Below are 26,906 nucleotides of genomic sequence, written 5' to 3'. Positions count from 1 at the left end.
CCCAGAGCCCCAGAACAGCTCCGGGGGCATCAGGCTTTGGGCTGAGCCTGACTTCAGATGCTGCAGTAGACAAGATCCAGGCTAAATGTTTTTGATGAGCCTGCCCGGTGCTACGCTGTGATTCCTCCTCTACATAACTGAAGGCTCAGTGAAGTCAAGAACAACAGAAACCATGCATGGCGGAGCCAGACATCAGGCAGAATGTATTACCCCGATTCAGATGCTAAGGATTCTCAACAACACCTTAAGGGGAACAAGGGACCGGTTGCAGCAATGCCAGAGACAAAGCCAGCCTGTTACTGCCCTGCGCAGGTCAGCTCTCACGGGCACAGGATGTACTTTGTTCCGCAGAAGTAGTAAATCCCTCTCCTTTGCATTAGGAATTAGTTAGCATTTAATAGCCTAAAGAAAAGGAAAGAATTCAATTGCCCCCCAACCTCCTATGTAGTGTTGAAAGCTTCCATACAGGAAAGGATAACTCCAGTGCACCAGCTCCTACTGGTCAGCAACAGCGTGGCCTGACCACGGGGTCAGGGCAGCCCGACAGAAGCCTGGCACAAAGCTGTGGCCAGCAGATTCCGCCTGCGGCCAGGACCGCGGCAGGGGGTCTGCACACCAAAGCACAGCACAGCTCCGGCTCCTTGGAAGTTGACCCTAACACAGCTGCATCGGGAACAGCTCTTGTTAAGTTTCAAAAGCAGAGCAGCTTTAATTACAAATATAGCACTTACCTGATGGCAAAGCCTCAGGCAAACCTCCAGCAAGCACCAGCCTTCCCTTTGTTTCTTCCCTCACTCTAGTGAATAATATAAAAGGCACATGCTGCTTACTAGGACAGTTTGTGTGTGCAGCCCCTTTAACTAGGTGTCTAGTTCTTTAATGATGTTTGATTCTACTTGTTACCCTCAGGTAATTACTGTAAAAGGCACAGCAAGGCCTAGCCATGTCTCAAAAACACATTCACCGCAGAGGCTGCCTACCCTGGGAAGCATCACAAAGCAAGCTGCTCCTGTGTGTGAGCAACCAGGGAGGAAACACAGCTTGATCTTCATGTATAAAACGGCATTTCCGACCCACAGAGTGGCTGGGATGCTCCAGGTACTGGGACTTTATTACTGAAGTCAGACTGGAATAGTCAATCCGGGTTCCATGGAGGCTACACCAGCCCCTCTTCAGCTGTTTACTCCCCAGGATATCCCTCCTTTATGTTTAGCCAAACCATTTTGCTTCATTCAGATCTTACATGAGATGCAGATTACTCCAAATGTTCACAGATGATACTTATTAGAAGCAGTTTCCACAAATCTAGTCTAGTCCCCTCCAAGGAAGAGGGGCGATGTCACGGGTGTCACTCCTACAGACAACTCTCTAGCTGGAGCTCATACCTGACCTGCTAGAAAGTACAACCTTTGCGTTAGGATCTGAGGGACAATTTCACAATGGCAGATGCAAAACAGTCTTGCTTGGCCTTTCGCTTGCATCTAACGGGCAACGTTTAGTCATGTCCCCCAGCTATCTTTTCAAATGTAGATTATAAAAAGCCCCACCACACACAACTAACTAATGTAAGCTCTAGAGATAAGAGCAGCATCAGTCTGAAGGTGAGGCTGTGTTTAACAGCCTCGATAGTTATGAAATAGTCACATAAAAGAAAGCAGTAATGTATGTCAACTGAGCAAATGCTTCCAGCACTTACACTACCAGCAGCAATGCCTAGTTAGGCTACATTTGCCTCCACTTGGCAACTACAAGCCACTTGATAACACAGTTGCTTCTCAGGTTGATGGAAATTACAATTCTGATTCCAGCTCTGAAATTCTAATTTACATTTTTTATCTCTTCCAGCAAGTCTCCATTCCCCTTCCCCATTCTGAGAGGCTGGACTTCAGATATTTTTTCATATATACCTCAATGCAAAGACTGACTGCTTCACATGAGAGTAAACAATTACGTAAAATACTTGCCAAAATAATTTTATTGCCTTTGAGCATTCCAATATTTATAAACATACTTTCTATAACTTTCCAAGACAACCTAGCAGCATCTGAGCACTGAAAAACTCTCTGAACTTAGCTACAATTTTAAAATTTTGTTTAAATAACTTTATGAAAACAGGTTTTCTTTCTGCTCTGGAAGTACAAAATTATTTATAAAGTTGAATTGTCTGGCAATAGAAACAAGCGATACTTTCTTCCACAAAAAGCAAATATTCTTTGCAGTCTCACTTTGCAGGCAGGGACTATTAGAAGCAGATTCTTGCAGGGCTTATTACAGGTCACTGGGATCCTGAAGTACATCAGTTCATTACCTCTTCATAGGCGCCACAGATGCTCCTCAGGTATTAATAAGATTGGCACAACACCGGTATAGGCTTGTGGTTTTAGGGATTGGTTTATGCTGACAATCAAGTGTTGGCTTCTCAGGGACTGTACTTGTGGAGAATCCTCCTGGCTAGGGCAAGCTGGCACTTGTATATACAACAAGACAGCTGTTTGTATAGTTTTCAACACAAGTACAACCCATGGCCTGAGATTAATCAGGGTGAAGCATTAGTAATCACAAAATAATATTCCCTTGTATTGGTATACACCCTTATTCAAGGTATGTATTTATGGAAAGTGAAAATACGGAGGTTCCTCAGGAGTGTAAGTACGTTTTAATTCAAGCCCTGAGCACAGTATTATGCTTTTAAATGACTGTCTCCAAAACACCCTCAAGTATATAAACAGGAACTGCCTGCAATGGTAAATAATAAATCACCATTTCTCTGAGGAGGCTGTGTTCTACATTTTCTAACTTTTAAAATTTGTTTTACATTAAAAGGACTCCTTTGAAATTAGAAATGTTAAAGAACAGTAGGTAATTCCATCTTTACATGGTAATGTTTAAGTAACTTTATTGTTAATAGAAATCTAGTTATTTTACTCTGAACAAGAACACTACAGGCACATAATCTCTGCGGAAGTGACTTAATTCTCAGTCCTTAAAATAATTACCAAATTATCAGCACTGATGAGAATTTGTGAGCAATGGAAAAAGAACTGCAGATCGGCCTTAGGACACAAGGTAAGCATCCAACTCCTGGCACTCATAGCAAGCAACACTGTCTAATACCCACTCTCGAGTCACCATGGCAACATTGTTCTTTCGCTGGATTGCTGTAAAACAAAGACAAAAAACAATAAAACCGTCACCAATGAGTCAAAGCAAGCTTTAGGTGAGCTCACTGATGTCTTTCAGGTTAAGCTATTTGCTTTCTCTTTGACATTTTAAAGGCCTTGATAAAAACCAAGAGTCTAAAACCCAGGACGTGGCACTACTACTTTTAACAATGCTGGTAATATTGCTGCTCCAAAAAGAATTAGCTGTTTGGCAAATGGTCAGGCAGGAAGTTTTGAACATCACAGAACAAACACTAAAAGCAAAAAGCACAGTCCTTGTTATCTTTTAATTTAGGACCTCTGTGACAGAGCCTCAGTTCCTGTCTGCTCAGGCACAGAGTATGAGACAAGCAATGAGTCTCATTAAGAGACAAGCAACAGAAGATTACTGAAGTGCTCCCAGACTGTTCTTCACCATTTCAGGATCTTTTGCTTTATTTTCTCATTTTCCCAGTGCCATGGAAACAGCTGGTTTTACATCATCCTCCTGCTCCATCTCTTTGTTGAACTCCACTGTAGCCTAACTAGCTCCCATTCATCACATAACTCCCACTATCTCATTTAAAAAGTAAGTTTGTCTGGAACACTTGCACTTTCAAAGTCTCATGGTTTCTCTGGAGCATCTTGATTAAAAAAAAAAAAAGAAAAAAGGCAAAGCTATATCAATTAATGCTTTTAGCTAGGTACTCTTGCCAGACCAAGAGAATCTTGTCCCATCTGAGGCTTTCTCCTAGGTCTCACTAATCCCCTACAGGCATGCCTCCATACCTTTTAGAAGGTATCTCCAATTAGAAAAGTTTCTGTACAGCTGATGATATGCAGAACAACAGAGCCAAGAACAGGATCTGCCTGCCAGACTACCTTTTAAGGTTCTATTGCTGAGATAATATACCTTGTCCTTCTGGATTTTTCTTCCAAGACACACATCCACCTTCAGACACAGTAAGATTTTATTTTGATTTCGATTTCTCTACAAACCTCTCTGATAATTAACTTCTAAAAGGATGGAGGTGATAAAGACACTAATGTGTACCATAAAACAGTCCATGACAGTGTGTCATTTTACCTCTATAATCTGTGTTTTCCATCCAAGCATCTGGCTGCACAACCACGACAGCAGTAGAATTCTAGGATTTCAAGATAAGAAAATAAAAACGCTACTGTTATCTGTCTGTCATTAAATCACTCGCATCTATCTGCAGAGTGTGATAACTGGGCTAACTCTGCTTCAGTGCATCACTTCAGAGAGGACTTTAAGAAGTGGTAGTAGAAGGAGAAATACATTTGTTCCAAAGATATTTTTTTTTTTTGTTATTTCTCTCCACAAATGCTGTGACTAAGTTAAGGCACTAAAGGATTTTTGCACGGGAAAGTGAGGCTCAGTGCTGATTTCAAGAGAGATTAGCTATCTAGCTAGAGTACTCCGATACACAGAGTAGTCAGAGCCCAGAACACAAGAACTGTTGCCGTGCAGTTTGGCAGCATTACTGTGCAGACAGTTCTCTCCAACATACCTGTATGCGTTAAGTCTTTGACAAGCCCATAAAGGCCATGTAACCTTTCAACATGTTGTATATTACTTAACTACAGACCATTCACTATGTGAAGCGCAACATTGATTAACACTTACTGCTGTGTGTGAGAACAGATGAGGTTGCTTCACGACGGTAGCACCACAAAGCTCCACCATCCATTCTAGATGTTCTGAAGAAATCACATATAAAATATTGAAGTAAATAGATTGTTTATCACGTTGAGACAGATACTATTCCCTAAACCCTCATGTATTTGCTCCAAGATGTAAACTATCATTTGAAAGAAATGTAAGCCTTAGTAGAGAATGTCCTTTCACTTTCTAGCCTGCGGAGGAACATTAACTCACTTTCTTCCCTTGCCCTATAGTCAGGACTAAACAAAACAAAACACTCCTGAAAAAGCAAAACATCACATGCCCAAAACTTAAGGAGAAAGACACTAACAATTTATTTCCTCTTATCATAAGTATATAAGACATGAAATTAAAATTAGAAATCAGAACTGTGATTATCCGTCATTAACAGAAGTAGCCAAAGTATTTAATTTCCACCAATTTGTTGAATTGATGGTGAAGATGACAAATAAGTCTCTCAAGTGTAAGAGCCATAATTGATGATTACTGCAGCAGGTGAAAGCACTGCATCCTCTGCGGTAATTACTACAAATGTCAAGAGACATGAGGATATTTCACCCAGTCAAAAATAAAGCTCTATTGGACAAATCAGAAAGTACCTGCTGAATAAGGCAAAAAAATGGGAAGAGAGGTACAAATATTTTCAGTAGAAAAATTCTATCTTAAGTTTTCAAAACATCTGCTATACTTTATTCACTTTCAAACTAACAAAAAGCAGCTATCCTGCCCAGCATTTTCTTTGCATATAAACTTCTGGCTTTGTTGTGTGTTTCACTTAACATCTGCTGCTAGAGAGAAATTACACTGAGGATGTGTTAACTGCTAGAAAAAGGATACTAAGACAGAAGAAAAAATGCTGATACAAGTGCTCAAACACTTCTAAAGCAATTACCAGACAGCATGATATTAATGCTTTTCCTTCATTGCTAGAGAATCAAACTAGGTAAAAGGCCTGTTTTGAAATACAGCAAAATTCCCAGAGCAGCCCTCTGCATCCAAATAGAGAACAGCATTTCCATCCTGTCTGGAGACAGAACTGGATAAAGTTCTTTACCCAGCCTGTACCTCATGTAGGCTTTTTGAAAGTTTCAGAGTAAAAAATACAAGAGCATCCAAGAAGAGGTCCAAGCAAAACTCTGGTGAAAGCACACAATCCCCCCCCCAATATTTTTGATGCTCAGAGTTCATTTAATTCCACTGAAATGACACACCTGTAGTCATATCAATGAAAGGACCATAGCAACAGATCTCAAAGTCTTTGAAGATCTGAAAAAACAAGGAACACATTAACAAAGAACATACAGTATTGTTAAAGGACAATACTTAATCTGCTGGTTTCATTGCAGCTCTAGGACTGGTTATCAAGCTATCACTATTTCACAAAGTATATCTGAAGCTCTTGTAACCTACAAAACGAAAGAATATCATAAAAAAACCCCAACCCTGTGCTATCCTATACTGATGTTATAAAAAGATAGCATTCACTCCAAGCGCAGTGAGTCACAGAGCATAACCACTCTGCCGCTGACAGGGCTCACTTTTCACATATAAAAATGCTAAATTTGTACAACTCAATAATACAGAACAGCAGAGAAATTGGAAGAAGATCCAGATATTCATAGCCACATATATGAAACAGTCACAGCAGGACAGGATTTTCATCCCTGATGTGCTTATACCTTCTCAGTCAGAGACTGTCTAGCCCTCCTAGGACCTTGGTGGTTTCTCCCATTGATTACATCTCCTCTAACTTCAAAGTCCTCCTGGAAAATAAAATAAACAAGTAATCAGTAATTAGGAGACTGAGAACACTTTCCTGGTCAGTGTTCTGCATCAGAACAGGAAGAAGTCATCAGATTTCAGAACTGGAAACCTTGCTATTAAGTGAGCATGGAAAATTAAAAGGCTTTTCAGGAAAAATGGAGAGCAGTAATGAACCCCTGCAACATCAGACAACTTTTAAAGACAAATTATAGTTGCTACATAGTAGTCTAGCAAACTGTATAAAAAGAAGGGCTACACTCCAACACTATAATTAACTTATCAGTAAAGTCTCATTTGATACAAGTTACCAGTACATAATATCTGGATCTTCAACATCTATTTTATTTCAGGGCATTCACTTCGGATACAGATTAATAACAAATACAGTGCTGCGTTTAATAATTTCAGGCCTACATCTGACTAACTCCCATTTCTCCAATACTTGCTTGAAACTTCTCCAAAACTTCCACGCAGTCTAGCCCGCTACAAGAGTATGAAGAACACCTACATATTGACAGTTCACTTTGGGGAAGAAACCCCATCGTTTTCGTTATAATTGCAGGCTCTTCTCCTTGCTTGAAGCAATGTGACTGTATGACAATGTTAACAGCTGTCCCACATTCTAGCGTTCCCAGTTAATTCTGTAGCAACTTCCCCCTTGCACCTCAAGCACAGAAGGGCCTTTAACACGCCTTCCTAGGGCTTTTTTGGTGCCAAGATTTTTTCTTCTTCACCCTTGGCTTGACAAAAGGGCCTACATTTCATACCAGAAAGGGGGCATTTCTGCTCAGAGATCTATGAAATCCAGGCTGTGTCACTAAAATGACATTCTCCAGAAATCTGAACTAGAGAATGAAAATCCAAATACTACCCAGGAATACAAAAATCCACTTAAATCAGTCATATCAAATAAGCCAGTTCTACTAGGAAAGGTAGAAAATGCTGGAACAAGTTTTCAGTAGTTGACTACTTTAAACTTTAAAAACAAAGCTATGTATGTAGTTATGTTCCAATGTTATTTCCTTAAGCAAACAGCAGATCTTTTCCTCTATGCTGTAATCCATCAATATCAGTAGAAACACTTAAAAAATGCCTATCACCTCTTCCAAAAAATAGATCCATTATGCCTCCAATAACAATGAATACATATAGCCTAAGTGTGGTATTTGATCCTAGCATTTGGTAAAACTAGAATCTCAGTTTTCAGAGCCAAAGTTACATCTATTAAACGTTTAGACAACATCTGAGGTTACTAATAGGTCTATCTGTGTAACAGCATTGCCTACACATTTGACATATCATTCTTAAGATAAAACAAACCACCTTACCTCATTCAGTATCCTGCCTTCTGTAAAAGACTGAATTACCCCTAAATAAAAAGATCAGAACAGGACAAGTCATTTTATATAGCAAAATTGTTCTTCCACTACCAACAGTCTGACTTCATTGCTACATTAAATCCAAGGTATTTGTACTAGAGGGAAACAATACCACCTGATGCCAAAAAGAATTTTTTTACCTTTTATAAATAATATTATTTTTGCACTAACTGAGATGCTATGCATCTCATTTAAATTAAGAGGGAGGAAAGGCTTTTGTCAAGGTGGGAAGCAATCCAATGTGGTTATCTGAAAGCAGTGAAAGTATTCAGAAGAGAAAGAAGTTTGATGTTGCTGTTTGTTTGGGGTTTTTAAAATACATTCAAAAATATATTAAAGTATCTAGAAGAAACTCTGCAAAACAGATGCCAAGACATGAAGAAATCAGGGCTTTTTACTGGAACAAGTGAAGGGTATATTTGTGGCAAAAAGCAGAGACCGTTCAGCTCCAAAACAAGTTATACTTACACTGGTAACTAACTACCCATTTTCTTCCTGCAATACCCAGGAAGTACTTCAGTGTCCGTTCGCACACCAGCTCCTGATCTGCAGAGCAAACAAGAATAAGACCTCTTTCAGTTTTGTCATTAGTGAAAAGAACAGCTCAGGTGGTGTGTATCTAAAACCAGAAGTTTCTTGCTAAGTACAGCAGCAAAATACCAAGACCATTTATAGAAAGGTTCCAAAGTCCTACTGTCCTGATTCAGGAAACGAGCAGAAAGTAATCAATGTACAACTTCTGAACCCTTTTTTAGTTATTCAGTAAAGTTAAGAGGTAAGAAAACCTGTGAATGCTAGTCAAGACAGAGGGCACTAAGAGTAGGATTCGGTGCCCATACATGTTGGCATACATTTTTAGATGACCAGCCATTTAAGATCATCTTCTGTTCTACCAGCGCCACAGCTTCAGAAGGCAGTTAGTTTATCCTATCTGTATTTGTACGAAAACAGAACAATCCACTTCTCCAAAAAACATACGGTCATGGTGTCTATGATAGCCTTCCTGAAAAAAAAGGCAAAAATTAAGCCCATAGACTTGAAGTAAGAGGATTTTCTGGCTCCTTTTCTATGCTGGTTTTCAAAAGCAAGAAAGGCTTGTGTGGTAGACTGTATCCAAACAGGAGCCAGCTAGAAATGTTGCTACGAAGCAAAATGCAAGCATAGCATATAGCATACCCACACCCAGGTTTGGCTCAAAATATTTAGCTTTTTAAGAAAATATTGGTTAAGAGATGTGGTAGTAAAGTAAAGAACAAATGTAACCTAAGCCTAGACACAGAAATACAATAACTTTAATTTTACTGATGAATGTTACGCTTTTCTGAAGTCAATATAATGCTACGTTTCAGATTGCAATACATTTGTCAAATTTGAAACTGTATTATTGCACTGAAATTTCTATAAAGTCCCTTAAAGCTTTTAATAACGAGATTCTTGAGTTCTACTAAAGAGCAAAAACTAATTTAAGTACCTTAATTAAGCATGCAAATAATAGTTATGATGAAATAGTATGGAAGCACACTTTCACTATCTACTACCAGCAGTTATACATACAATTAAGTCCTGCTTCCAATTTTCTATTAAACATAAGTTTCTTTCAAAAATTTAGAAAGAAACAGCATTTATAATCCCTGTAAGAAATTAGGAAACTAAAAATAGCATCCAACTTCCAGAATTTCTATATCTCATTTTTTTAGGTACTATGTTGTTTTCTTTTTTGGTTGGTTCTGAACTACTTCATGTTAACATGCACTAAACAGCTGAAAATTGTGACCAAACAGCTGAAGGAAAAAATTGAGTAACATTAGCTTCAAATCACACAAGGCAGCAAAACATACCCTCACTCTGACTCTGTGAAACAGAATAAGAAAGATTCCCAAAGTTTAAACAAAAAAATTATGATAGAGAAGAAAATAATGAACACCTTCTCAAACTTATTCAAATTTTTGCTGAACCGCCTGCTTGTTGGTTAGCCTTTAGTTAAAATTTTATATGATGTGTAAATATAGGATTTGTTCACACAGCTCCCAACAAACCTGTTTTTATTATGACATGAGTTGTTCCTTCAGTAATGTGATTGGATAAAGTGCTCTGAGTTTTTCTTGCAAACTTCTGGACCAGCAACTGAAAAGCAGTTAAGAAAATTAATAGCTAGCAAAACATTAAAAAACTCAACATCTCAAGTTTATAGGAGTCTGAAGCAATAATGTAATTAAATTAATGGTTTTATTTGTGTATTCTGTATATACATTTGAATGTATCTTTCCTTAAAAGTCAGTAATTTTGGCACCATTCAATAGGCTGAAGTAAAGAGCTCTCCTGACAGTAGTTTATAAACCTAAAGCCATATCCTCCTGGAAATGGATCGTAGAAACAGGTTTTTTAGCAATTCAGAATTGATTAATTACAGAAATGGATCAGAATTTGGGTAAAGCATCATCATCATCTGAGAACATCAAGGGAACTATCAAAGAAACTGCCCCCTCCCAGCCATGCCTCAAGGCTTTATTTCTAGAAATAAAGTTCTCTTGCTTTGGAATGTGTTTTTTCCCCTGGACAGTCATTTAAAAAGTTCAAATTTCACTAAGCTTCATGGTGCTGATAGCATTCTGCATATTTTTAGGAGTGAAAAAGTTTGACTTGAGTCACTCCATTACTAATCTCCAATTCCTGTAAGATTAATTTTCACTGTACGCAGACCTACGTTGAGCACTAGAGGTAATCAGGAACAATTAACAAGGGATCTCTAAAGCTTCTGGGAGATACTTACATTTTCACTTTGATTCAGACCTGATGCCACAATTGACATTTCTTTCCTGTTAGTCACCCCCGGACTTGTAGTATTTTCTTTCCCAGCTGCATTGTGCAGAGCAGACAGAGGAAGACACACACTTCTCTTCAATTTATGTTCTTGAGCGCAGCTTTTATTAGCTTTCTGAGCTACAACAGAACTAATTGTTGCTTCTTCAGTTCGAGGGTTAAGAAGCCTTACAGAAGAGGAAGAGTTATTTGGAATCCTGGTCACATTGCCACAGAGATTTGATAAGACAGACGAACTGTTTAGCCTGGTCCCAGATTTCTGCTCATCTGCGTTTTCTGAAGGAAAAGAAAAATTGTTCCTTGAAACAATTCCATCTTGTAGTCATGGTGGAAGGCTGTTGCTTTACCTTTTAAGTTTAGTTGCTGCAGTCACTTCCTCTCCTTATTTATTACCACACCTTTACCTCTATCATTACTTTTTCCTGACCTATAGCTGAGACACTAGAATATCTTTAAAACTTTCAGTATTGTATCTCTCAAGAAATGCCAATTTATATGCTAGACTGATAACTCCCATTACTGTCAAAATGTCCAACCCCATCCTGATGGGCAGCTATACAGTTGGGCTACCAAACAAAAAGTAACATCTTTTTAAATTGACCAGGAATATTTTAAAATCCTTGATTTACAAGAAAAAGCTGTGTCTTGCCTGTATGTAAAAACCTGAAAAAACAAGCAGAAATCAAAGTGCATTGGATCCCTCTTAAATGTTACCTGCTTCAAGTTGGCAATGACTATATTCTTGTACCGCTTCCTGCACAGGTTTTGTCTTTTCAGAATGAGCTTTGTTCTTCGGCATACTGTCACACTGAAGACCTTTCTCCAAATGTAGTCTCTTTAACGAGCGGGATTTAGAAGATGGAAGCAACAATTCTGGAGACCTTGAGAGAGGGGAAATTGGTTTTAATACTTTTTTTACTATTCTAAACAACAGAACCACGTAGCAACAGCTAACGTACTGTAATTGCTCAAAAGTTGAGAGGTATTTAATTCAAGATTTTTTTAAAATAAAAGATTAGAAGTAAAAAACAAACACACTTTTACCTTTCTTTTTCTAACTCTTTGGTTTTATTGTTGAGAGAATCACTTGGCATATCATGGAGATCATTGGCTGACAATCCCTCTGAACTTCTGCCTTTATGATTTTCAAAATTTCCTTCTGAGGTTGACTTTGCCCCTTTAAAACAGAAAAATAGGTCTTAAACAAGCAAAATGAAAGCAACTGTTCTTAATTGTTTCTTCAGGTAAGAAGTCAAGCATTCTCTAAAATCTCAATCCAGACACACTTTAGAGAGACAAGTGTCCCAAAACAGAAATTTACACAAAATGCTAAAGCCATTTGAAGCACAGCTAGCAACTATGTTTTATTTCACATACCAAATCATCTACAAAACCAAGATGTCAGTTATGTATTAGATGGAAAAAGTAGGATATAAATAGACCAAGGCAAGTTTACACCATTTAGTGCAGTTTATGAATCCCCTCAACGCATTACTGTATCTCTGTTCACAACCTGTAGAGGCATTTATTTGATCGCTAAAGATGCCTGTAATCTGTATCAAATCATCAATAACTAATCAGTTTAAGTTTTTACAAGTCTGAAATCCATATTCTAGTACAACCATGTAAACACGCACTGTATTAACGGAATTATTTTAAGTAGCTTTCCTGTCTGAAGGAAACTAATTATCGATTTGCTGACTTACATCTTCAAGCAGGGTGTTCATAGTTGCCTCATGAATTTAGCTTACTGAGCTTCCACGTCACATTTCAAAGTCTTCTCTATGAAATAATATTCTCAAACTGTAGTAAGGTCGAATGCCATGCAATTCAATGAGCTTGTTAACTAAGCACGGATTCTACCCAGCCTGTTCAAGGGATTTACACACCACTGTAGGTATTCTCCTCCTCTCTGCTCAAGATCAGCAGCCTGACCTGTACTGTGTTGCTTTTGACAGCCAACACATACCCAACCTAATTTCTGTCTTGTTCCTTGATGCGCTAAAGGACAATTATTCTCACAGCAATAGAGGCCAAATCCTTTTGGGTGTTCAGCCACTGTGCCATGCCCCCTACCCATTCCAGTGAAAGAAAACAAGAGTACAACTATAACTGACAGAACAGCAATGTGGATTAGTACTGCCAAATCACAAGGCCTACTCACACCATTTGAATAATTACACCATGTAATCTCACAAAGATCTGCAACAGGAGTTTAAGCTAGGTGTAGTAGCCAAGTTATAAATAAAACATGCATGTCTCACTGAATAGCTGAATTTAGGTAAAATTCTGCTAACACACCGATTTTGAATTAACACTATAATTTGTGGTAGAGGGAAAAAGAACTAATAATAGTAACAACTGTTTGTAAGAAAGCTGGGAAAGGTTTTAATTGCTATTTACCTCTTCCTTGTTGCATTTGTTCCATTCCAAGTATTCCTTTGCCACTGGAATGTGGCAGTTCCCTATGGATAGGTGAAAACCCACAGTCCTGACTTCCATGTTGCTGTAGCACTGCTTCAAGTACAGCCATTTCATGCTGAAGTTTTTTTAGGTTACTCTGCATAACATTCTTCTCCTGCAAAGGATACACAATATTGCCGACATTTAGCCAACTGTTTTAAACAGTAGATTGTTTGGTTTTGTTTTTTTTTTACAAACACTTGAAAATTAGAAAACAGCAAAATTATTTTCAATTAGTTTTTACCGTATGTTCAAAAGGTCACTGCAGTGCTTTTACTGTAACAAAAAAAATGCACATAGGCTACATCAAAAGCAAAGAATGCAAACCACCACACAGTCATTTTGCTCTTCAAATTATTTCAGTTTAGGCTGCTCAGACTTTAATATGTCAGAGAAAAAAATAATTAAAAAATGCTACACAGATTTATTTAAAAGTAATTTTGTCTCAACTGCATCGGTTTACTTTAGCCGCTTGAAATGAAGTTTAATAGTGAACATCAAGTATTGAGCTTCTGCACTTTCCACCATTACTGCAAGCCCTAAAGACATTTTTATTTATTCCTTCTAAACAATTTCATCCTATTCTTCCCTTCTCTATCAAAAATTACTATACCTTCTATTAAAAACATGCCATATACATCTCCCCATAAGAACAGCTCAGGCTTTCAAAGAATCCTTTTAAAAACCAAAAACCTCCACTACACAGGATAAAGCAGTTTCCACAGCGCTGAATACTATGTTCGTAGCTCTAGCACTGGCACCAAGTGGAGCTTGCGTGTTACTGAATAAAAACCTCCCAACCAAACAGAACCCCCCTACCACAAAGAAACCAAAAAACTCCCCAAGAATTCATACTGCCACTATTCCATTTAACCCAATATATCCTGAAATCTATCCTGAAATATATCCTGAAACCTGAAGGTCTATCAGGGAGAATGTCCTGCCAGTCGACTCCATTTTGCACCGATGCATTAAACGGAAGAACCATCCATGAAGCACAAGAATTAAATTCAGTCGTCTTTGACAGATATTAAAATGCATATGGGTTGTTAATGCTGAAGGGAGATTTGTCACAAGACCTACCTTGAAGTTACAGGATAACCCCCACCCCCCAAAATGAAACACCAAAACTAAAAGCCCCAACCACCACCCTCACCACCCCATTACCCAATACATCAAGTCAGGCCATTAAGCCATAATTAATAGCAGAGAAAATACACTGTGCTAGACACACCTTTCATTGGACAGTGCCTGTAGGGTCTTATATCTATAACATTCTAACATGAAATGATTTAATCATTACCCCTAGAAGGCAAGACTCCATGCAGCTAAATATCATCATGTAGCAAATCCAATCCTTCTCACCAATCATTATAAATTCCTATCAATGAAGCTTTCAAGTACAGGAAGCTGATGTTTCCAGCACTAGTCAAGCATGGAGATTCAATACCTAGCATCTCCTACAATTAAGAACTGTAATCAATACCACATAACAAGTTACAGCCATTAGAATGTAATGTTACCACGGAAGGTGAAGTTGGACGAGTAATGGCATAGAAGCAATTCTACAATTCTTCATTACTCTTGGAAGTAATCTAGTGACACAAAGAATTACGATGAAAGCAGTTGCCTACTACACTGCCCTCACAGCTTTCATATACATGCTTATATCCTAGAATGTAAACTACTTTTAGAATTTAGTGCATAAAACTTACCTGTGTGGTAAGGATTTCACCCTGAGAGAATGGTTCACATGAGTCTTCCACATAGCTGTTTTCACTGTCATAGCCAGATCCTTGACCTTGAAGGAGGCGGAAGAAAATCTTAGTTAAAGAAAAAAAAACAAACCCCAATAGTTATCTATGGTATCTTACCACAGAGACCTTTTAACCAACTGTTAAGTATAAAGTGACAATTTTTGAAAACACTCAAGTTAGAAGCACAGATCTACTTTAAGTGAACATTTCAAAGAATACCATGTCACACATATGGCAAAGTAACTAGAACTCAAAGTGTTTCAACAGTGATGAAAGAGCCCTAAATACTTATGAAAGCCATAAAAAGGTCAAAAAAAGCCCTACAGAATTCAACAGCCAATTTCAACAAATATTTCATCTGGGGAAACAGCTTAGGTAGGCTTTATAAAACTTTGCTGATAGATGCAAGTATCATATTACAGTAAGAAAGCTAGCATTTCACTCAGAAATTAATTCCCATAAAACAAACTCAGTCTGGCCTCTCATGCCCAGTCTATTCATTTTTGCTCTGAACAAAGAAACTGCAAATTCAGGAAAGAAACCACTGAGGGTTTTGTTTGATTGTTTAGGGCTGATCCTTTTTTTTTTTTTTTTTTTTTTTAAGAATGTAAGTACCACAAATACAGAACTAAAGTTCCTATGCAAACAGCAAAAAAGCAAGGAGCAATGACATTACAAACAGCTCCAGCGATAAAAATCTTGATCTGTACCTAGGTTTGTTCCCATGTTTGGGTCTTCTTGGCATTCCTCTTTGAAGTTAGTTTTGCTTCTCTTCAGCCCTCTATTACAACCTTGAAAAGTTGTACTCTCCTTCACATTGCTCACTTGTTTGGATGTATGGCCTTGTATTAAAGGTTTCTTTGGCTCTTGTGCTTCATCGATGGATTCTTGAGACATGTTGGACTGGGAAGAAAATAAGTTGACTGAGCATTCTGACTCCTGGCTTGGTGAAGCACATCCATCGCTTGGGGCAGCTTCAGGCATTTTCTGCATGTTGTTGTCATCATGACTTCCATCACGAGGTGATGTGACAGGACTTACTGAAGACTCTTTCTCAGGTGTCACTTGTTTACTGATCCCCAAAGGCGTGCTTACTGATTTGCCATTTATTAATGTCTGAAAACATGGTAAATCTTCATCTTCACTACATTCTTCATCTGAAGACTGCAGTTTCCGTGCTCTTCGAGATCTCCGAATACCTCGAGGTCTCGGCTTAGAACTAACATTACTGTTGTGTAGTTCTTTGACCAGGGCGGTATCACTTTTCACAAACACAGCAGATCTCTCTCCCCTATCAGTTTCAGAAAAGCTGATGTTCTCTTCAACGTCAGAGCACAATAAGCCATCAGGGGTTTCAGATGAACCTGAAAAATCACCATTCCCTTTAAGAGGTTCTTCTAGAGCCTCTGTGACTAAACACTCAGGTATCCCTATGCTAGTAGTTTGGCTTGCTTGCCCTTCAACCCCCTTTACTTGTTTTCTTTCGCTTTTGCTACATTTTTCACTGATGACTTCATAGCTGAATTCAGCAGACCTTTCCTGACAAGTTGCAGCACAAACTGTTGATCTGGACTGAAAATGTAGCATTGGTCCTTTGCTGTGAACAGCTTTGACCTTTCCTGCTTGACTGCTTGCTGAACTGAGGCATATTTCAGTGACTGTGTTTAAATCTGTTCTTTTGAAAGCGTGCTCATCTGTATTACTCTGATCACTTGGGGTTCTGTTACTTTTGCTTGGATTCTGTCTCACCTCACTTTCTATCCCTACGTCAGTTGACAGTGTCTTTTCATTTCCCTGTTCTTGTTGCGATCTGTTTTTGTCTTCAGTCCTAGCAGTGCCCACTCTTAGCGGTGTCAGATTCCCTTGACTTTCAGCTTGCGAAGTATCTGCTTTATGTTCCCCTGTGTGCAAACCTTCAGCGCTGCTGACAGAACAAGTCATAGGACTAACACAAGCAGATTCATAGGTTTTAAGCTTCTCTTTCTCACAAACCCTACTCAAGCTTTCAGCAGTTTTCTCTTCTTGCAAGTTTTCTGTTTGTAAATATTTCCTATGCTTATCTTCTACCTGATCAGTACAGGATATCTTTAAAGTTTCAGAAGCAGCATCTTCTACTGCACATGCCTTCACGTGAGCAGGATAAAGGCTAAATGATAGACGTTTTGAATGCCTAAATATATTTCGCAGATACTGTGTGTCTAACTCGCTATCTTCAGCTTCCTTGGTCAATTCCAAAACATTTTTAGCCACTGGTGACTTTTTGGTTCTGAAGTCCCCTGGAACATTTTGTGTATCATGCCCGCTGTCCTGGGGACTAGTAGCACATGATTCAGTCGGCTCTTCAGTTGGGTGGGAAGCAGTTTGCACAACAGTCATTGAAGGAGACTGTGCGAGGAAAGGGCTGCCTAGTATTTCACCTTCTTGCGAACCTGTATCAGCTACAAAGGAATTACAATTTGAATGCTGACATGAAGGTGTAGGATTGAAGAGACTTTTCGCAATTTCTGCAGTGTCAGATGAATTCTTTAGACCGATCTGTTCTTCAGCTGCTTCCAGATGGCTACGCTTCAGCTTCCCGAGTGGCTTGTAGCTCAGAGTACCCTGGGGCTCACAGAGGTCTTTGCATTCAGAAGTGTGAACTAGCACATTGCTTTGGACTCCAAAGACAGACCCTTCACAATCGCTGTCATACTTTCTTGCTCCCTTAGTTACTGCTCCTTTACCTGTTTCTTTTGCCATTTCTTCAGAAAGTAACTGAAGCCTCCTGCTGCGCCTGACTTGTCTTTGCTCAGAATCAGCTTTCCCTGGTTCGTCACTGCTTGGATAGCTATCAATCTGTGGCTCAGCAGAATCAGGGGAAACAGAACTTCTATCGACTACTAACTGTAGAGCACACATGGTTCTACTAGATCGCCTGCATCTTTTTGCTGCAGAACTTTTTTTAGTGCTTTTCTGATCACCATTACTCTGTTCTAGCTCCCCATCACAGTGCTTGCCAGTCACCCCTTCAGTTGCTTTTTTCCACAGGGATCCTCCTCCTTGCTCAAGTTCTGCTAGCATATTATCCTCTCTATTAGAGAGGTGACTCTCATTAACAGCAGAGCCTTCATCACATCTTTTCTTTTCAGCATCTCCAAGGTGCCAGTTAACACTTTGAGCGCACCTATCTGCCTTTTCTGTATCCTTTTTCTTGATGAAATCCTCTGGTTGTAGGAAACTGGCATTCTTCCTTTTTCGCTTTAGTCCATCTTTGCTGGAATTAGTCAAGCTCTTCTCCTTGGCCACATCTTCCTTTTTTGTAGTAGTAGTAGGTAAAATGTCTCTTACAGTAACAGGGGTATTTGACTTCCTCTCTCTCTTGTATGTTTTCCCAAATATTTTGTCTTTGATGCTATCTGCTGTTTGTTTTGACCATCTCTTGTTTCCTTCAACCACTGCAACTTCCATGGAATCTACCATAGGGTCAGTCTTTTCTGAAATACAGGAATCTTTATCTGATAAAGATGCATCTCCTTCACCTGAAGCATCAGTTGCTCCAGCAGAATCATCCTGGGAAGAATTGGAAGATAGAATCTCGTTGCTTTTTGAAAACCATTCATTGACTTTCTGAATGCTTTGCTTCAGTCTCTTCCTGGAGACTCGATTCAGGGTAGCACAGGGAAGTGTCTCTGGCTGAAGTAGTTTCTCCACAGGAAGTTCTTTTTCATGGAAAGACTCATTCTCAGGTTCCTGTACTTCCACAGCTTCCACACTTTGTACAACAGTATCTATTTCTTTGCTTTTATCCAAGTTCCTCCCTGAGCTATCTTTTAAGTCAAACTCTTTGCTTTTACTATTGCACTGAGTTTGCTCTGCATCCATTTCTTCTGTGATCTTAAAGGAAGATGTGTCGCCATTTCTTAAGGGACTGGCATTACCTATTCTGTCACACTGCTCTGCAAGTAGGTCTAGGGCAAGAACATTCGAAGGAGAACTCTGATATTCAGTCATATTCACTTGGCCAGGTTTGGCATTTTCAGTGATGCTCCAAGTGTTTTTCTTGCTCAAGTTTTCCTTCGAGAAATCAACTTCACCTGAAGATTTATAGGTATTATAAATTATTAAGCCCTATTTTACACATACAAGAACAATAACAGGCTTAATGGCTACTTTGTTTTAAAAGAACTGTTCTTATTTCCCCCCCAAAACAGAGTATTACACTGCACCAAACTCCCTGTAGAGAAAGGGAGAAAGATCAAATTACATATATGTTCATCCAACTTCTTACTACCAGACAGTGCTCTCAATGTGTATTATAAAGGGTAATATGGCGTATGTAGAACAGAAAAAGTTTTGTACTTTGATCAAGTTACTTTTTTCCCTTCTGTTCCTGTGTACAAACTATCCACACTTTAAGTTTCTACTCTACAATATACTGTCAGTAGCTGTATCAACAAAACTACAACATACAAGACTGCAAGCACCTACACTGAAATCAAAATGTTAACTTGTGGTCTTTCTTTCAAGCTTTTGTCACCAAAATAACAAACGCACCTACGACATTTGGTAGAATTACTTCTTTAGCACCCAGCATGTCAGGCTGATTATTGCAAGAATATTCTTTCCCTTTCTCAGCATTCTTAAGTTCTTCTAGCTTTTCTTCAGATGAAGTCTGAAGTGCTGCTTTGTCTTCTAATCTGTTGGGGAGGGATATCTACTTTCACTACAGAGAAAACCACAATAGATATAACAGATGATACTTAATTTTCCCTTCTCGCTCTCTGAAAGTTTCTGGAGGAGCCAGGCTGCATGATTGACACTTGCTATAATTAGATCCCTTCACAGTTTTAGGCCATTTCTTAAAAAGATTCTCTCTTATACTTCCCAAATTTAACATTTACTTTCTAAAGCATAGTACATGCTTTTCTCTTGAAGATCTAATGTCTGTGTAAGCAATAAATCCTTTAGAAAACAGCTTTAAAGTATATTATATGACAAACTGATAGGAGTCAGCTACCCATTCTACCCTGATGCCCTCGAAGTTGAAAATCACTCGTCAGCTTGAAGAATTCTATCAGTCCTATTCTAAAAACTAAAACATAGAAATGAGAATACTGAACTAGTCTTTAGAAAGTAAGAATTCCTTAATCACCTTTACTTACCCAATATTGCTTGCCTGTTTAAAAAGCTCCTCAGATGAATCGGAGCCTATAAAAGAAAATAATCAATCAGTTACTCTGGTTGAAATGATTCAGAGAAAGATGACTTGCCAGATTCAGTGTTTACCATCACAGAAGCATGCATGCTTATTTGTTCTAGTGATAGATGCTTTCAACTTATTCAGTGAAAACAAGTTCAATTGTGCAGTATTTTACCTAATTATAATGATTTCTATGTACAAATATGTACACGGCTCCAGCACAAAATTATGTTTAAATACAGTGACTTGTAACAGAGAGCTACTGAGTTAATTAGCTAAGAGTTAGTTTCCGATTTCTAAATTTATACATGAAAGAGCTGCTAGTATTTACATTTTTGAAAGGGAAGTTAGAGAAATACATTCAAATATGTGTCTCTGACCCTTTGATCTTGGAAGAAGCAGTAAGAAAAAAGAGGCAATGAACACTATCCATTAAAAGGAGCAATTTCTTCCTTGAAGACACTAGGAGAAAATAAACTATGCAAAGCATCTATCTTTTTTCTATCAGCAGTCAGCAGCAGATAAAAAGGAAGTTCTGAAAAGCTAGGACAGACAGAGATGAAATACTCCTTTCTCAGTTTTCATTCTTATCTCTGGTTATTAACTAGAGCCTCAAGCGCTAGTGCCAAGGCTTAATATTCTTTACAAAACAGTAGTTATCACTGGTTGTAACAACTATAACTTTCTTCACATCTGTACACATCTTTTCTTTGTATCTGGTACACTGAGCCTTTAAGGTTTACTACAGCAGTATAATTTCCTACAATATAATAAATCATGTAAAACCCCCTTTGACTTACCAGCTTGGAATTGTCAATCGTTTGACCCTTTATTCTCATTTCGGGTGTTAATGAGAAATCAATGTTTATAGAGACTTTGGACTTCATCACCTTTCATTACATTGCAAACATTACAAATAAGCTCAACTAGTGTGGATCTACAACAGATCTTACCAAACTCTATATAAATCCCTTTCTGAGAGCCACGTTTCTGGGTTTTGTTTCTTAGTGGACACCCTTTGACCCTGGTGTTTGTAAGCTGTGTATCCACATTAGCTTCCTGCTGACAGAAGAATGGAAAGGAATAGTTATTTATAACAGTAGGCTATTTCCAAAAAATAAGTAGCAATTATTAAAATACAGCAGGGGGCTGGCTGACACATACAGACTAAGAATTTAAATTGACAGCCTCCATACAAAAAATCCAATACATGTAATTTATCATACTGATACCCGTAATGGAATGTGCTAATAGAACCAATCATCACGCATTTAACAGCTCAAACCATTACCAGTTTTGTCTTCCTTAACATTCTATTCAGCATAGAGCAGATGAAACAAGAAACAAAGTACCACAAACTCATACACATAGCAATCACTAAGTTTGGTAATATCTTAAGATTTCTTAAGACATATTCATGGTCCTAACGCTAAAAAAGAAGTAAAAAGCCTACAAATAGTTAGACAGCCTCATTAAATAAGCAGTATGAAAAAGCTTTAAATCCTCCTTTCAGTAACAGAGCATATTATGGCTGTATTATCTTTAGAGTTCAGGTCTTCTTATGCAAACAACTTTAAGTGGGTTAGGAAGGCAAAAATATTTACATGTCCTTGTCTGGAATGAATATTCAAGTCAAACAGTGATCTGAACACCAGCCAAAACCTCCTATTCCATTCATTTATGTATATGCATGTATACACATTTCAAATAAAACATTAAACAACCCACAAAAATAAACTGGGTGGAAGAAAAGGTACCAAGGTGCAGTTTTCTTGTCCATTTTCTTTAGCACTTCTTTTCCTGTTTCTGAAGACCTTACTTTGGATGACAGAACTTTCTTTACACAGGGACTCAGTAGCAGTGGCTTCTGTGGATGTTTTAGGAACGTGATGACTGTTTAAAACTGAAAAGTGTCAACAGGAAAAAAAACTTTCTTAAATGGGACATGACAACAGGTATTATATATTAATAAAATAGCCTTGCACAGACCCTATGAAACTAGCGTATATACAGCTAAAATGCAATTATCAAAGAAAAAACTGATTAACTTTTTAGTCTGATTGTTCTTTATGAGTACTATTCAAGTATTAAGTAAAATTTGATCTTGCCAGCTAGTTTTCTCAACCAATTTTGCTTATATAGATAATCTAGCCAGAACAGGATCTAACGCTGGTGATTTTAGAATGTCTGAACAAGTTGAAAAGGAAGTATAGTTTTTATAGCACAATATACTAAGAAAAAATTCACCCACCCCCAACAACACCTTGTTTCCCAAAATATAAAGCAGCATGCATCTGACTTGCCAATATCCTTTACAAGACATTGAGTACTAGGAAGGATAAATTGGATTCCAAAAGGATATATCTGAACGGGGCAAGTTAACATACACTGTTGTACCACTTGCTAATTCAGGCTCTAAGATGTCTAAGAAGTTAAAGCTGCAAGGTTGGGCATAATCAAGAGTGGGACTTTGTCACACAGCCATAGACTGAAGGTTATTTGGTACACATTCAGCCATATTTCAAGAATGGAAAATAAGATTGGTCGGAGTCATCAAACACACTAAAAACCCTTCAGATTTGTCAAGAGGTTATTGAAGGGAAAGCTTGGGAACTTAACGAAACTTATGCTTCTACATCCAAGAAAAAAAATCTGATAATTCTTTCCATACCAAGTACTGCACAGTAAACAAGATACACTGCAAATGCTTATGATACAAACGTCAAAAACTCATTTAAAAAAAAGAAGCGGGGGTATACATTCACAACACTTACACTTTACTCCAGTGTCAAGCTCAAACGCATAGATAGTTTCCAACAATGCTTCAATTAGTTGCTTAAATCTGGCATTTTCTCTCAGACTTCTGAAATAACATTACCGTATGAGTTGTTTTAAAACAGCAGATGTAAGGGTCAACTATTAATAGTTCTCCTTTAATTTAGGCTGAACAAAAAAAGGAGTAAAACTCCGAAGTGGAACATGAGACAATGAGAAATTGTTGCCAAGTAACACCACAATTCCCCAAAACAACCATTACTATGGGAATTAAAGCTATCACAAAATGAAAATTTCCTATTTTTCCTCACATAGGTTTAGCATAGAGAAATTAGTTGTAATGATTGAACAATAATACAGTCTATACTCGATAGCACAAACATTTGTTAAGAATGGCATCTTCACCTGCAGTAACTTGAAAAAAGTTTATACTGAGGTAAGGCACTAAAGAATTACTCCTTTAGAACTGACAGTTTACTTAACCACCTTTGTTTATTTCAGTCTTCTGCTAAGATGTTTTTAAGACCATGATTAACTTTTCCTTAGAGTTCAAGCTTTTTATCCTCAAACCCATTTGCAAAGATGCATTACCTCTTGGTAACTTCAGTCTTACACAGAGGACACTGTACCACACCTTTTTTCTTTCTACTGAAGAGCTTAAACATGCAGAATCTAGGGGAAAAAAACCAAAGAGTACTCATGATGGTAACAAAAGGGAGGATTTTATTTTCTTTAAAACTGAGCCCGGGCATGCACCACTTCATAGAAAACCTTCATTATCAAGTTGAATGCCTGTATTCCTGTTCTGGTGTTATGAATAATTAATCAATCCCCTCCAACACATCTGTGAAACTGCAGTTATTATTCAGAAATAACTTCCCCCTAAAATATTTACATATTCAGTTACCAAATCACAGTATACATCGTTAGCATTAAAGAAGTATATATGGAGAATAAGAACAGATTGACTAAGCATTGACTTATACAAGTTTTCAAACCTACCTGCAGAATACATGATCACATTTTGTTGAAACTGGCTCTTCTACCACGTCCAAACTACAGAAAGAAAACATAAGGAAAACAAGAACACAGAAGTTACATATAAAATCGCAGCAACAAAGTGAGATTCAGAAATACAGCCACTTTCCTAAACTTTAAAAACATATCTTGGTGGGGAAGAGAAGTAGGACAGATTTGACAATTTCTCATTTGAGAACCTGGTACCAAATACTGTCAATACGCAATATATACTTATCTACTAGCTCTTCACCATCTTTGTCTGTCTCTGGAAAGAGGCAGCATTTCATCGGGGCAGGAAACTTGGTATTAAAACACTAAAGTCATCTTTTTCAATGCTGACCTCCAGTGTCAAGAGCAAAGAACAGAGTAGTTCTGTTGGGTTCAGGAGTCCAGTGGACTCTTACTGTGTCTGTGTAAACCAGATGCACACATGTCGACACAAACTGTTTAAGTTATTCCTTCCTCCCAACCCCAGTTTTCCATTCTAAATCCATTTCTGTCTAGCACTGTGTGAAAATTAGCATTTAACTTTATCCTAGCGCTTTCAGAAAAGCTCTAACCAATTCACTTCAATTCATCTTAAAATATAACCTACCTTGAGCATACACTAAAAACAAATAAATAATTTAAAAAAATACTGCTCTGATTTAGGCATACATCATGTTACAAGCCCTAGTCACATAAAGATTTCATGAGTTTCATAGACCGTGTATGTACATAAGGAAGCATCTCTGTGTTCTGTCTACAACCTAGTACTATGTAAAACAGTTTATGTAACGATTCCAATTAAAACACCACAACAATGTAACTTGGACAAAAAGTCAGAACAAATATAATCCTATTATTGCAGAACAGTCTAACTTGTGCCTATAGCAAAATACACCAAGAGCCAAAAGCAGCCTCAGCATTCCTCAATCTCATGCATTCCTATTTTGGGATGGTTTAATATTTTAATTTTCCATAATAGAAAAGAAAAATTATAACTTAATAACCCATATGGAAATGAAGTGAGGAAGGCCCAACTTCACCATATTCACAGCCTTCTGCCCAGTTAATAATTACCAACAAAACAGCTAAGTGCATTTAAATCCTGGTTTTGAACTGCTGTTCACAATGCGTCTTGCTATTTAAGCTGAACAGTACACACTTCCATGATCTTTTTTGCACATATGCTAGAAAGTAGACATTGAAGGTCTCCATTCCACATTAAAGTCAGTTTTCCTCCCACCAGTCAGCAGTACCAGACTGTAAAGTCACTTTCTGATACATGTCATTATTACATCAAATCCCACTTGCAGTAAAGAACAGCAAATATAGGAAAAGGTTTCTATTCCAGCTCTTGTAACATTATTTGTTAAACCAATGAATAACTAAACCAGCCATCCAATGCATGCATTTGCTCCTCAAAAACCATGCTGCCCCTTTGGAGAAGGTTGGACACGAGTTTTTTTCTGCAGAGCTCTGCAGACACTCTATGCTTTCTCCTTGGTGCCTTTGTAAAAGATGTTATCACCAACACAGAAGTTACTTTGGTTTTCCAATGGCAGTAAAATCTTTCCAAATTAATTTAAAACATAAGGCTCTAAAAACCTCTGCCAGCATAGACAAAATAAACGTCAGCAGTCTGATTCAATGTAAGCAAGTCTTTCAAAAGCTTATCAGACATTCTAGGTATGTAGGCTTTAACTAGAATCTCTGCTATTTCAGTACTTATTTGCATTAAAGTAGTACAAACGTCACTTACCTTTTAGACACAAAGGACAAAGATCCAGGCTGCTTTACAAACAATACTCTAATGCAATCAGATACATTTTTTCCCTAACTGGATAGAGGACTGACACATTTAGGTTAATTAGAAAAGAAAAATGTACTAGAACATAAGAGTAAAACAGGTTCCATCTTTCACTTTCTCGTTTGAGTCTTATGAAACACCAATATACTTAACATAGAACTCTTTTTGCTTTCCAATAGCCCATATAGTGACAAAAGCATCTGAAAAGAAAAACAGAAGACTCAACTATACTAAGAGTTCATATTATTCTTCTGACATACCATATTGGGCACTCCAAGTTCTTCCACATAGCTGAAAGAACATTTTGTACATCTCCAATAGCAATCACAGAAAAGTCCATCCTTCACATCCAAAAATGCTCTACAGGGGAAAAAAAACAAAGTAACAGTTTTGTTTCTGACCTGCTGCATCCCACCACCATGCTTTCTCCTGTCGGGCTGTTCTATAACATGCTGAACAGCATCAAATACTTTGCTGCTATTTCTTGCGGGAGACTTTACAGCACTGGTGGAGCTCTTACTCTGAATGTTTACAATTAAAACCTGTCAAGCCTCTTGTAGTCAAAAGGGCAAACGGAAAGGGTTTACAGAGGTAGCATTCAGCAGAAGCTCAACAAGGGGCCGCAGAAGCAAAACAACAACAAAAAAGGAGTTTTGTAGGTGGAAAAGGTTGTAAAGGAGACAGAAGACAACCTGATGCAAAGGACCCTGGGAACTGCCTGCACCAAGCAGTGCAGGTAAGACCCTACAGCAAACATCGCAAGCCCTAAAGCAAAGAGAAGCCGCCTGGCCTTTACCGGAGCAGGAACGGGCCCAGCAGCGACGACCGTCAGGAGGCCGGGGTGAAGCTGCTCAGCACCCGGCTGGCCAGGCTCCGGCCTCCTGGTCCTAGCCTCTCCGCCGCCGTGAGGGCGGCCAACCCACCCGGAACGCTGCCCAGGGGGAGGCAAAAGCCAGCGGCGGCCAGCCCGGAGCCCCTCAGCCGCCCTAAGGGGCCGCTCTACAGTGTCGCATTTCGCGCCCTTTCCTCCTTCCTGCGCAGTATAGCCAGGCAGCCAATCACAGAGCGAAACAACCACACGTGGTCTGAGAACCGGTCTCTTATTAGCCCCTTCCCGACACGTGACA

At 38.4% G+C, this 26,906-nt stretch overlaps 1 protein-coding gene across 4 annotated transcripts; it reads right to left on the bottom strand.

Moving 5' to 3' along the window:
* Positions 1-1,957: 1,957 nt before the first annotated feature.
* Positions 1,958-26,826, bottom strand: BRCA1 (BRCA1 DNA repair associated). 4 transcript variants are annotated; one of them, XM_027805768.2, is made up of 23 exons: positions 26,576-26,826; positions 26,040-26,139; positions 23,970-24,023; positions 23,559-23,639; positions 22,967-23,055; positions 21,950-22,095; positions 21,146-21,254; positions 20,155-20,200; positions 19,547-19,689; positions 15,724-19,086; positions 14,972-15,057; positions 13,197-13,371; positions 11,838-11,970; positions 11,508-11,674; positions 10,744-11,069; positions 10,010-10,097; positions 8,442-8,519; positions 7,923-7,963; positions 6,510-6,593; positions 6,042-6,096; positions 4,792-4,865; positions 4,228-4,288; positions 1,958-3,158 (listed from the first exon to the last, which is right to left on the bottom strand). In XM_027805768.2, exons 2-23 carry the CDS (start codon positions 26,117-26,119, stop codon positions 3,055-3,057), a joined length of 5,583 nt encoding a protein of 1,860 aa, XP_027661569.2. In that variant the 5' UTR covers positions 26,120-26,139; positions 26,576-26,826; the 3' UTR covers positions 1,958-3,054. The 4 variants fall into 4 exon arrangements, with proteins under 4 accessions (XP_027661569.2, XP_027661568.2, XP_027661570.2 ...); XM_027805767.2 differs by lacking the exon at positions 26,576-26,826 and having other exon boundaries at positions 21,146-21,251; positions 26,040-26,128; XM_027805769.2 differs by lacking the exon at positions 26,576-26,826 and having other exon boundaries at positions 18,931-19,086; positions 21,146-21,251; positions 26,040-26,128.
* Between the last annotated feature and the right edge of the window lie 80 nt (positions 26,827-26,906).

This window comes from Falco cherrug, chromosome 20 (genome assembly GCF_023634085.1).
Source record: "Falco cherrug isolate bFalChe1 chromosome 20, bFalChe1.pri, whole genome shotgun sequence".
Classification (NCBI taxonomy): domain Eukaryota; kingdom Metazoa; phylum Chordata; class Aves; order Falconiformes; family Falconidae; genus Falco; species Falco cherrug.
This window is presented reverse-complemented; position numbering and strand designations above follow the sequence as displayed.

Bases quoted from the DNA above. Each gene is read 5' to 3' on its own strand.
- BRCA1 (XM_027805768.2), bottom strand. From the start codon at position 26,119: ATGGACTTTTCTGTGATTGCTATTGGAGATGTACAAAATGTTCTTTCA. The intron at 23,056-23,558 runs GTAATGCATCTT...ATGTTATTTCAG, and splicing joins AAGACTGAAGTTACCAAGAG to AAGTCTGAGAGAAAATGCCA. The intron at 6,594-7,922 runs GTAAGGTGGTTT...TTTATTTTCCAG, and splicing joins AAGGCAGGATACTGAATGAG to GAGGACTTTGAAGTTAGAGG.